This window comes from Passer montanus, unplaced genomic scaffold (genome assembly GCF_014805655.1).
Source record: "Passer montanus isolate IOZ18808 unplaced genomic scaffold, ASM1480565v1 scaffold36, whole genome shotgun sequence".
NCBI classification, from domain to species: Eukaryota; Metazoa; Chordata; class Aves; order Passeriformes; family Passeridae; genus Passer; species Passer montanus.
In genome coordinates this window covers 6,084,177-6,096,435 of record NW_024368374.1, presented here as the reverse complement: position 1 = coordinate 6,096,435, position 12,259 = coordinate 6,084,177, and the positions used below count along the sequence as shown (strand labels likewise).

The 12,259-nt window shown below is 38.2% G+C and overlaps 1 protein-coding gene across 2 annotated transcripts in view; it reads left to right on the top strand.

Annotated features, from left to right (window-relative positions):
- ZC3H13 (zinc finger CCCH-type containing 13) overlaps window positions 1-12,259 on the top strand; it is a 45,054-nt gene that overhangs the window by 29,403 nt on the left and 3,392 nt on the right. Inside the window, exons 12-17 of one of the 2 annotated variants that reach the window (XM_039716581.1) lie at window positions 2,468-3,011; window positions 3,693-3,796; window positions 4,264-5,286; window positions 6,551-7,060; window positions 10,357-10,506; window positions 11,122-11,322. In XM_039716581.1, the coding sequence (XP_039572515.1) occupies window positions 2,468-3,011; window positions 3,693-3,796; window positions 4,264-5,286; window positions 6,551-7,060; window positions 10,357-10,506; window positions 11,122-11,322 (2,532 nt within the window). Of the gene's footprint in view, window positions 1-2,467; window positions 3,012-3,692; window positions 3,797-4,263; window positions 5,287-6,550; window positions 7,061-10,356; window positions 10,513-11,121; window positions 11,323-12,259 lie in introns of both variants that reach the window. The other variant, XM_039716580.1, reaches the window with a different exon arrangement.

The following is a 12,259-nucleotide window of genomic DNA, read 5'->3' as shown; positions in this document are numbered from 1 at the left end:
ACTGCGTTGGCTTGAAGGAGCTTAGTACCAGCTTACACTCTGGAATATATTTGTATTGCTCACCAATTGAGAGAACAGGAGGAGTCAGGGAAATGAAAGTAGTGTGAAAATTAAAAGAGGAGCTGTGAAGACTAAACATAAAATTATAGTGGGTTATTTTTCTGTCTTTGAGTTTTGATTTACAGGTGACAGATACATTCTAGCTGCTGTGTAATTTCAGTTTTCAAAGAGATATTTTGTATGCCACTTCAAAAGATACTTTTTAGCCTATTGAAACAGATCTGTTGTTGCTTGTTCTTGTGAAAGGCTCTGCTTCAGATTTCTCTCTCATCTTCAAGGCAGGGTTTCAATAGACCTAAACTCCAGGCTTCCTTCTTCATGTCAGCTGAAAAATCCTGAAGACTGAATGTGTCCTGGGGGTTGGCTTTTGCAGTCTAGCTTTCATCTCTTTCACCTCCCCAGCCCAATAAATCCTACAGATATATATATAATATAATTCTGTGCCTTTCATATCCTAGCAAGTTCTTAATTTATTAAGACAAACAACAAACATCCACCCCAAAAAAAACAAAAGCAAAACCCCAAATCGACAGAAAAAAAAATGGAAATAAAAGCATGTAATCACAACAAAATAAACTTCTAGGAGGGAAGTTGCTTTGAATGGATTGTGTTTCCCTTTGGGGGGTAAAATATAGAGCATAAATTCAAAATTTGTTGTCTTCTTCCTTAAAAGCTTAGATCACTTTTTGCAATAGTAAGTCCTGAGAGTTACAATTCAAGACAATTTCCGTAGTTAGACTGCAGTTTTAATATCTGTCATTTTGAGAAAAATTTAGATTTTGATTCTGTGATATGCAAGGAGTATGATTTTAAAATGCAAGCTTGCAAATTTGAGCTGCCTTTATTCAACTAAGGCAAATGTGCGAGTGTTCCAAACAACCACTGAAACTACTTCAAAAAATGAAGTCACATAAGAAGTGCTGACTATCTGCATTTAATTGTGTAGTACACTTGCAGTGTTTGATTCCCATAAGACTTTCATGTGAATGTTTTGTCACCAAAACTGACATAACAAATAGGAGTTACAGAACTTCTTTATAAAATCTAATACTTGGTATGCAGAGTAAATCATATTACAGTGCTGTAGGCCCTATTAAAAGAATGTGCAACATGTTCACAGAACCGATTGTGTGGATTGATGGTTTACCTTTTTAAAAAGGCAGAAATGTCACTCAGCTTTGCTTTTAATTTTATGTGGTAACAGGGGAGCACTAAATCATTGTTAATTCACTCAGGGATGAAAATTGATTAAACTGATGGAAATGCACGTTTTATTGATTTAGTTCTGTCCAAACTCTGCCTGCTCACGCCTAGTGGACATTGTCTCAATTTACAGCAAAGTGCACTCAGCCTCAGAGTAATGGACCGAGAAATACCAATCTCTGTTCATGCCATTTTTTCCCTCTTTTGTGTAGTGTTTTTATATATATGTTGTAGGAAAATAGTTTTATTGATTTGTTGTGGCTCAAACACTACTAACATGAGCACAGAAGTTGCTGTGAAGTAGTCAAAACTTACAGAAATGCTCAAAAATATCCAAAGTACAATGAAGAATATGTAGATAAGTCTGTGGAGAGTAAATGCAATTGGACAAATCAGATTTCACTGTTCTTCTGGATCAGTCATTTTCTACATGTTTAGTTTTCCCTCTGACTCTAATCCACTGTCTGAACAACAGCAGACTCAGATTCTAAACTGTAAGACTGCAGTGAACACAAATGAAAACTTCTGGCAGCTGTGCTTCCCCTGTCTTATCTTTGTCTCTCCCTATCTTGTAGACTTGGTTGTGTGTTTCTGTGCAAGGATCTCATCTGTGATGAGACAAGCCAGTATTTCTAATTTTGCAGGAATTTCTACTCTGTGTTGTAAATAGCTTGAGTCCTTGTGAAGTACTTGACTCCTAATAGATTTAGGAAGTAAAATCTTTGTACAGAAGTCTTAACATTTCTTATGCATACCATTGCCAGCTTTTTAAGATCTTATACTAGATTTGGAATCACTGGGTAATGCTATAGTAATAGCTACATTGTGAGGCATATATTTGTCTTTCAAAGCCATTCAGAAAAATCTGGTAGAAAAAATTTTTTTTTGGCAACTTTTGGTTCAGTAAGCAAAGCCCACTTCCTAAATGTCATTCAGAAAAATCTGGTAGAAATTTTTTTTTTTGGCAACTTTTGGTTAAGTAAGCAAAGCCCACTTCCTAAATGTTGAAGAATTCTTTCAAAATTAATTCTGCTTTTTGTCTTTCTTCTCCAAAGGGAATATTCGAGTTTCTGCAGGGAGTTGCTTTTCTTTTAATGCAGACCAAGATCTAGATTATCAAGACAAAAGCTCTTTTTTTATTAGTGCAGTAGAAGCCATGTATATCCATTTAGCACTTGGTAATCAAACCTGGTTCTGTTTGCAGATCAGAGAGCCAGCTCACCGGTACGGCACCAAGGACGGAGTGATGATCTCGAGCGGGAGGAGAGGAGAGAGGAGCGAAGGGTGGATCGGTCTGATGACAGGAGAGATGAAAGGGCCCGTGAGAGAGAGCGGGAAAGGGAGAGGGACCGAGAGAGAGAAAGAGAAAGAGACCGGGAAAGGGAGAGGGAGAAAGAAAGAGAGTTGGAACGAGATCGTGCTCGGGAACGGGAGAGGGACAGAGAGCGGGACAAAGACAGGGACCGTGAGCGGGACCGGGACAGAGACCATGACAGGGAAAGGGAGCGAGAGAGGGAGAGGGAGAAGGAGCGGGAGCGAGAGCGGGAGGAACGAGAAAGGGAGCGAGAACGAGAGAGAGATCGGGAGCGGGAGCGCGAAAGGGAGAGAGGTCGAGACAGAGACAAAGAAAGGGACCGCCAGAGAGACTGGGATGACAAAGAAAAAGGAAGGGAAGACCGCAGGGATAAGAGAGAAGATATTCGAGAAGAAAGAGGCTCAAGAGATGTCCACGAGGAAAGAAAATCAAAGTGAGTGGATCTAAATGTTACTCCAGTCAAAGAAAAAAAAAAGGGCAGTCTTTTACTGCTGCATTTGCTAAGTTAATAAACAGGGGAGTATCTTAAGGAAGAAGACATCCTCTTTTATGTATAGACTTGGTCTGGAGCTGTCTCCTCTGCATCTGTGTGGCACATGCTGGTAGCCCCCAAATTGGTACTATGCTGGTGAAGTTATGCCAGTGTTTTGTTAGTGCTGAATCACGGAACTGCTCATGAGCTACGAGTTGAGTCGGACAATGTAATTTTCCCTTTTATGTATGCTTGCATTGTCTTGCCTTTAATAATACAGTCACTAATGGAAATGTAGTAGAAAACTGTGGTACTTTATGAAGTCTGAAATTCAAATAGCAGCCATCTAGGTCAGGGTTTGTGACTTTGTTAATTAAATTTCTTTGGAACATGCATTACCTTTTGCACTACCAAATTTCCAATATCAGAAGGCTACCAGTGAAGGTGTGAAAAATATCCCCAGTGTTGTGTTGTGCTTCCTTTAAGAGCATAGCTGTTACTTGGAATGGCAACTTAGAAAACTACAGAACTTTATGACATCTTTAAATGTCTTCTGTATGAGGTGCTTAGACTTCAGGAATTGTATTGATGATAAACTCAAAACATCCTAAAGAAATTTGATGGTGCATGTTCTTTTTTCAGGAAGCGTCACAGAAACGAAAGCAGTCCAAGTCCCCGTCAGTCACCCAAACGTCGCCGGGATCATTCTCCTGATAGTGATGCTTACAACAGTGGAGATGATAAAAGTAAGTGGGAGTGGGCTCTCTCTGCAGTTGGACATGGTTATTCTCTGTGGTTATGGAAAATAACTTGCAATTTTAAACAGAAAAATCATGGGGCAAGTTTTGTAAGTGTTCTCCATGTTTTTATGAGCACTACCATTTTTCTTCATCTTTATTTGTCACTTATCTTCATTTTGTCACTATGTGTTATGTCTGCCAGGTGATAGTGACTTCCATATCTTCTGTGTAAGATGCATGTTTACCAAATTGGAAATTGTCTTTTGCTGCTGCAGCAGTAGAAAAACCTGAGAAATCTAACTGAAGTAATGGGTTATGTGTTTTAAGAGACACCTTTTTTGGCGTGCAGAAGACAGCAAATGCTCACATGTTCTTACACAATAAAGGCTATGAAAAAATGTTCTCAGAACAGTATGTTCTTTTTCTCATTTCCCTGTCATTGAGAAAAGAATGTTCTTTTTCCCATTTTGCAGATGAAAAGCACAGACTCCTGAGCCAGGTAGTGCGGCCGCAGGAGTCCCGGTCACTGAGCCCCTCTCACATCACGGAGGAGCGGCAGAGCCGCTGGAAAGAAGAAGAGCGAAAATCGGACAGAAAGGAAAGTTCCCGGCGCTATGAAGAGCCAGAGTTTAAAGAGAGGGTTTCTTCAGCAGATAAGCAAAGAGAGCAGCCAGATGCTTCAGAAGGTTCCCGGTCCAGGGTTCAGGAAAATCTTGGACACCGTCCTTCTGAAGAAAGAGATGCTTCTGATAGAATGCATGATGACAGCAAGAAGAAATCTAAGATACAGAAAAAGGCCACGAAGAAGAAGAAAGATGAAGACAGTGGGGTGGAAAGGTATGCTAATGAACCAGCAACTGAGGAAAGCCAGGTCTTTTCCCCTAAGAAAGGTCAAAAACGGAAAAATGTGGAGAAAAAGCGGAAGAGATCCAAAGGTGATTCTGAAGTTTCTGATGAAGAAATTGTTCCACATCATAAAAAGAAGAAAGGCCCAAGAACCCCTCCCGTAACTAAAGAAGAATTGGTTGAAGCACCACCTGAGAAAGCAGTGGCAGAAGTCCCCACAAAAAGAGAAGATACAACATTCAGTGACTGGTCAGATGAAGATGTTCCTGAACGTGGTGACATTGTTGTTCCAGAAAGAACCACTGAGGATTCCCACAGAAAAAGTCACAGGACGAGGGTAGAAAAGGTGGAAGCCCCTCATGTTACTATAGAGGATGGACCACACCGTAAGCCTGTGGACCAGAAGCGCAGCAGCAGCCTCGGTAGCAATCGGAGCCATGCCTCCAGCAGGCTTAGATCCCCCTCCAATGAGTCAGCGCATCGCAGCGGAGACGATCAGACTGCACGGAAGAGGATCCTGCACAGTAGCTCTAGAGACAGGGATAGGGATAGGGACAGGGACAGGGAGAAGAAAAGCTTAGAAATCACTGAAAGGAAGTCCCGAATTGATCAGCTGAAACGAGGGGAACCCAGTCGCAGCACATCTTCAGGTAATAAGATATATTTTAGTGAGACTGACCTTCTGTGTACAAGTCCCAAATTGTTCTTCATGGCTTTAATTAGTGTGACAGGAGAGGGAGGTCCTGTCTGCCTTTCATTGTAAAACTAGAATGAATTAAAATTTCTGCAAGTGTTAACATATTTGAAAAGCTGATTCTCAGTGGGCAGGATTACCATTTTGTTTATACCAAAACAAGTCAGTTCGATTTGGTTCGTGCTGTCTGGGGAATAAAGTAATTTGTAGGACAGAAAAACCTCATAGAAAAAATGCTTGTGCTAACAGAACATTGAGATAGTTTTATCATCTAAATAATGTTCTTAAATTTGTTATTATTGTTAATTTTGGTATGGAAATTCCTGAACTTACACAAAATGAGGTAAATTTTTTAAGGTTCCTGTTAGGCATACTTTTAATACACATAGAAATCATCTTCATTGCAAATCAAAATAGTCACAATTTTTATGTGTGTAGTTGCTGTGAAAAAAACAATAGGTAAAATATTTTAAAACTGAAACACCATCAATGCAAAAATAACTTTTTCTGAAAAAAATTTTCTTTGTTCTCCTCATGGTTACTGAAATTATTTTTCTGAATTCATAATTTTTTAACTAAGCCATTCGTAGCTTTTAGAAGACATGTTATAAAAATTCTGAATTTTGAGATGATTCTTTTTTCTTCTCCCCACCCCCCGCCATGCCTAAATTCCTGAGTTAAGAGTGTATACTTTCAGTTGCTTTCTCTCACAGTAGAAAGTAGCCACTAAAATTGTTTTTTGAAGTGGCAAAAGTTACCTTGTGGTTTTAAGTGAGGCTTTCAGTTGCTTGCTCTCACAGTAGAAAGTAGCCACTAAAATTCTTTTTTGGAAGTGGCAAAAGTTACCTTGTGTTTTTAAGCGAGATTAAATCTTCCAAGGCAATCTGAAAGCATTATTAATTTGAAGATGGTGCTTTTGAGAAGTATATTTTCATACTGAAATTCCTGAGTTAAGAGTGTATACTTTCAGTTGCTTTCTCTCACAGTAGAAAGTAGCCACTAAAATTGTTTTTTGAAGTGGCAAAAGTTACCTTGTGGTTTTAAGTGAGGTTAAATCTTCCAAGGCAATCTGAAAGCATTATTAATTTGAAGATGGTGCTTTTGAGAAGTATATTTTCATACCGAAATTTTCATACCGATATTTAAAATTTCGGTCTAGTAAAATGGTACTGCATTTATGTGCCACATAGTCATGCTTATATCTGTAATTTTTTATGCAGATCGTCAAGATTCAAGAAGCCACAGCTCAAGAAGAAGCTCCCCTGAGTCGGATCGTCAGGTTCATTCCAGATCTGGGTCCTTTGATAGCAGGGAAAGGCTTCAGGAGCGAGATCGACATGAACATGATCGAGAACGAGAGAGAGACAGGAGAGAGGGGAGACCGAGGGACTGGGACCGAGATGTGGACAAAGACTGGCCAAGGAGCCGGGAGCGAGAGAGACTCCGGGAGCGAGAGAGGGATAGGGAGAAAAGGCGGGAGCTGGAGAGAGAGAGAGACCGGCAGCTGCCTGATCCTGCTGAAAGAGAGAGGGAGAGAACTCTTGACATCTCCTCTCAAAAGGAATCAGCAAAGCACAGTGAAACAAAACTGGACAGAGATCACGAAAAGGAGTTTGATGGCGTTTGCCGGGACTCAGCGGCTTCAGAGAAGGAAAAAACAGACAAAGATGTAGGACCTTTACAAGGCTTTGAAGACGGAAATGAGGCCGAAAAGGTAGAGAGTCTAGAAGGTGAGCTACTCTGGGAAAGAACCTGGACTAACAAATGTTTTTATTATTTCTCTTTTATCATAGTGCTAAATAGAATAGTTTTCTACTGAAGAGCTTATTGGCTTCAGCTTCTCTGCTGTGGAAGCAGACAATGAGAGAAATCTGATGAGCATCTTTCTTATTGTTAATTGTGTTGGTGCTGTTTTTTAATTTCTAGAGAAGTCTTGAGGCAAAGAAGCATAAATTATCTGAGATAATTTCACCAAAATGCAATGTTTCTGAATAAGCAGTTTACTAAAAGATAACACCAAATTTTAATTGCCTTGTTATATCATTTTAAGATCTATTTCTTATTTTGAGAGTGACAGGTAATGAGTGGAAAAAAAAAGAATGTGGATTTGGAACTGTTTCTTGGAGATTTTTTTGCTACCAGACCCCAGTTTTAAGATCTATTTCTTATTTTGAGAGTGACAGGTAATGAGTGGAAAAAAAAGAATGTGGATTTGGAGCTGTTTCTTGGAGATTTTTTGCTACCAGACCCCAATTATCACAGAACCGTTTGTCTGATTAGTAGGTGAAACATATGTATGGCTTGGGACAGTAGTCCCAAAATAGCTTTCCTGAGGTAATCTTATAGATCTTTCCAGATCTAACCTTACCTGAGGTGATCTCAGTAATGTCAGCTGAAAATGCAGCTTCATTTTGCTGGCCCTAACGATACTGGGGTAAGTGTGCTTAGAAAGGGGCAAACACTGACAAATTCCTAACAGTTTGTCACTGACAAATTCTTAACAGTTTGTCACATGGATTAGAAGCTTGAGCTTTGCAAAAATAGTTGTGAAGTGCTTTTACATGAACAACATAAAGGAAAGAGTAACTGGTGTATGTTATGGTCATGCTCATCGTGTTTGCCAGTCTTTGTAAGAATTACTTGTAGTGTTCATTGTTAATTCAGGCAGTTAAATCAAATGCTGTCTCAAGTGGCTTGTGAGGAATATTTAGTACTTAGGTCTCCTACCTGATTACTCACAAAGTGGTCTTTGGAGATGAGAGATCCTGTTGGGAAGGTTTCATTTAAGGAGATTATCTGTGGAGTGGAAGCACTTGACAAAGATAGTATTTGAAATGTGCCTGGAAAAGTCAGATTTTGCTACAATAGATGGAATTAACTATTTTTAAACTAGAGGAAAAGCATGGTGTGATAAATCTGAGAGTACCATGTAACTCGAGAAACAGGTACTGAAAGGCCATTCTTGGGTACATGACCTGTTTCCAAGAGGGCACCTGTAACCATATAGGCTGTGCATGTTAAATGTGTTCTTAGGTCTAGCCTTTCAGTGTACTTGTTTTGATGTGTATTCTTTTGTCTGTTTTTCAAAGGTTGTGTTCTAAATTCTCTGCAGGTTATCATCTCTAGGGCATTATGGTATATTTAGGATTTCTTAATTTTTTTAGGAAAATCTATTTTGTAAAATATTAGATGGCATTCCATATTATTAAAACATATTCTATATAGCATGGTTATGATTTTCTAAGGTTTAGTATACTTCATTACTTTGTACCTCCTCTTTACATTGCTCCATTCAGCTGATGAGTGTGTTGAATTTTTAATGCAGAATTAATATGAAAGTACACTTCCACATAAGAGTGGTAAAAAATAGTCTAGAAATTATCAAACTTTTACTTAAAATTCAAAATATAAAATAATTTTAAAAAAATACTATTGAGAACTATGAATTGTATTAATTTAAATTTTTTAATACAGTAAATTTTTAATGGGTCCAAACATGTAGTAATGGTGAACTATTCTATCTGGTACATCAGTGTGGATGGAGCAGATGGATCTTACAGGCAGTGAATATTTAAAGTTATAAGATACAAAATTAAATCTAGTGTGGATCACCTTATTCTCCTTTCTAAAAAGGAAAAACCTGTTAGAAAACTTAAGTAAAATTTCCAGATGTGCTAATGTTAGGGAGGTACGTGGTATTTACTTGGGCAAATTACTGTTATGTATTGTCATACAAAATTAAATCTAGTGTGGATCACCTTATTCTCCTTTCTTAAAAGGAAAAACCTGTTAGAAAACTAAGTAAAATTTCCAGATGTGCTGATGTTAGGGAGGTATGTGGTATTTACTTGGGCAAATTACTGTTGTAGATTAACAAAATATGTCAGGATATTATTAAATTATCTTAATGTTTTGAACCCAGTGTGTTTGCTTTAGGAGTTGGCTTAAATAATGCCTAAGATGCTATATGCTTCCTCCAAAGCATTTCCAGATGGTCTGAGTAGTTTGTTTATGCTCTACTGGTTTGTCTTTTCCTTGCTGATTTTTAGGTTAGTTGAGGTGACTACTTTTTCTTCCCCCAAGGCAAGCAAAAAAAAACCCCAAAGAATGGGTGGGGAACTTAAAATGGAAGCAGTTCCACTCTGGCTAAGGGAGCTGGAAGGTATCAGAATAGTCATCCACAGAGGAGGATCAGGAGGATCCCTGTAAATTCAGTCCAGTTTGTGTGGCACAACTCATTGTTAGTACCCATGGTGGAAAACCATAATAAAGCCTGAGTTTAGAGCAATGGAATTTTTAAGTGCTTGAGTCAGATCTTTCAGTCTGGGCGGTGAGAGGGTGTCCCTTTTGTGAACTGCAAAATTCAGTGTTTGAGTGTCTTGTGTTCTCAAGTCCTAAGGAATATGTGTTCTCAAGTCCTAAGGAATATGTTTCCATATACAGCACACGTATTTGTGTTTGCGGATAGTACGTGAATGGAAAGGAGGGTATCAACTAAAAGAAGTTTGGCATGGTTTTCTAAAAGCTCTTCTTGTGACTGCTACAAGGAGTCTAAAATTCTGTATATAATTGTTTCATTCAGGATACCTGTTACCTTTTGTGTTTTAGAGTTTTGTTACTTATATTAGGACCTTGGACTGAATCCTGATTTTAGATTAATGTGCTAAAGCATCTGAAAGACTGTGGCAGTTAACTTAAATTTTTATAAACTATTTATTATTATAAACTACAAATCAGATATCAGATAATCAACATGTATGTTGTGAAAATGGCCTTCTCTGAGCAGTTTGACTAATACTGCACCAAAAAATTGACCAGTGTATGTAAAATTCAAACTGCCACATTTTGTATAGGAGGCATAACTTCACTGTTTCTCTAGGTTAATACCAGTTTTTATGTTGCATATACTTGTTCCTAAAAGCTAACAGTTTAGTTTGCTAAACCTTTTTGTCTTCAAGCAGTGTACATCATGTTGAGAAAACAAATATGATTGCTTTAAAGCTACAGTATGTATCTGTCTCTGTAGGAGGAGAGGATGAAGCAAAGACTAACGATGTGCAGTCACTGGGCTCTGGTGCTGGAGAATACGAGCCTATCAGTGATGATGAACTGGATGAAATTCTGGCAGGCGATGCTGAAAAGCGTGAGGATCAACAGGAGGATGAGAAGATGCCTGGTAAAAGTATATCAACCCCCTTTTGTTGTTATTTGAATATAAAGATTAGATCAATGTGCATATAATGCTGTTGGGATGTTGACAGTATTTCTGAATTAGAAGTGCAGTCTCTGAGCAGATTCTGTCTGTGCTTGAATGCTTTCCAAGTGCGTTGGGAAGAATGGAATTGTCTAATTGTCCTACATTCAGCTGGATAATCTGGGCTGTGTGAGCTAGCTTTCTGAGCATTTAATTTGAATCTATCTTAGCATGTTCAGTTGTACTGTGACTTTTCTGAATGCATAAGTAATATCTCCAAACCTGCTGGCTAAGCAGGATCTGAAGAACCTTTCACAAAGGCATTACAATAAAAATAAAGCAAAATATTAGGCATGGGTTGGGTTTTTTTAATCCATATAGCTTTTTATTTCTATTTCTTTTTTGTAGTTCTCCCATTTCCCACCCATCCAAGTGAGTTTTGACATCCTTACAGGAAAGGTCCAAGAGGTCTGCAGAACAATGTTAATCTAATATATATTGCTTTCAGGAGACAGCCATGTGCACAGCATGTGAAATTAATCAGCTGTAGTAAGGGGTGGTGATGTGATAACTCATTCTCTGTCAATGATTTTGCAGATCCAGTGGATGTTATAGATGTGGACTGGTCCAGTCTTATGCCAAAGCAGCCAAAAGAGCCACGTGAGCCTGGGGCTGCGCTCTTAAAATTCACACCAGGTGCTGTTATGTTGAGAGTTGGCATTTCCAAGCGATTGGCGGGACCAGAGCTCTTCACCAAAATAAAAGAGACGTGCCAGAGAGTGTTAGAAAAACCTAAAGGTAACTTTTGCAGGGATTAAACTGTCTTTTTTGTGTAGTGAAAAAGTCCTTATGAAATGTGCATTAGTTCATTTTTTTAGGTTTCAAAGACCACATGAAGTGTATCGTGAGTATTGTGTGAAAATTACAGAAATGTAATACAGCAGCATGTTAGTCAGATTAGTGTTTTGATTCCAGCAATGGTGAGGAGGTCTAGACTAATAAACAAAACAAAATTGCTTTTATTTTAGTGGAATATTCTTTTTGTGAGACCATTAATGCTTTCCTAGTCTAAGGTGTATTAGCAGTTTCTTAGAGAGCTAAGTATCTTTTCCAGTGAACTGTATTATTACATAGTAGTAGTATTTCAAGAAAGAAACAAGATTTCTTATTTTCATTCTAAGAATCCTTTCTAGAATTCATAGATAGGGGTTTTGGATCAGAAGGAAGGTGCTAAGTTAAATATGTATATTACACCTCTACTAAAAGTGGGAAATACAATAATTTACAGGTTTGGAATTTGACCAGAGTGTATGTCATAATGCATGCATGACAAATGGGATAGGCATCAATTGTACTAGTGCTGTTTCCTACAGTTCTAAGTGTTAACAGGGCTTTTCCATGAAAAGGAATACTAATTTTTCTCTTTTACATCTCAGGAACCAGTTGAGCTGCTTGCAACAACTTGCATGATAGAATGGTTCTTTAGGGACTATGAAATGTTTGCTTTCTCTAAGACCTCTATGCAAATTATGGCAGGATCTAAATGTTAGAAAATTGTGGCTTGTAATAATAGTATCTGTGGAGCTCATGGTTTTTTTTACTCTGTAAATTCTAGTTCTTAATTTGAAACAATGCCTTTCACTTTACATTATTCTTTATGCAGTTGTCTTGTTCTGAGAACCTCACAGTCTCAGATAATTGGAAGGAAAAAAAAAATCCAAAACTTTTAGCTGTG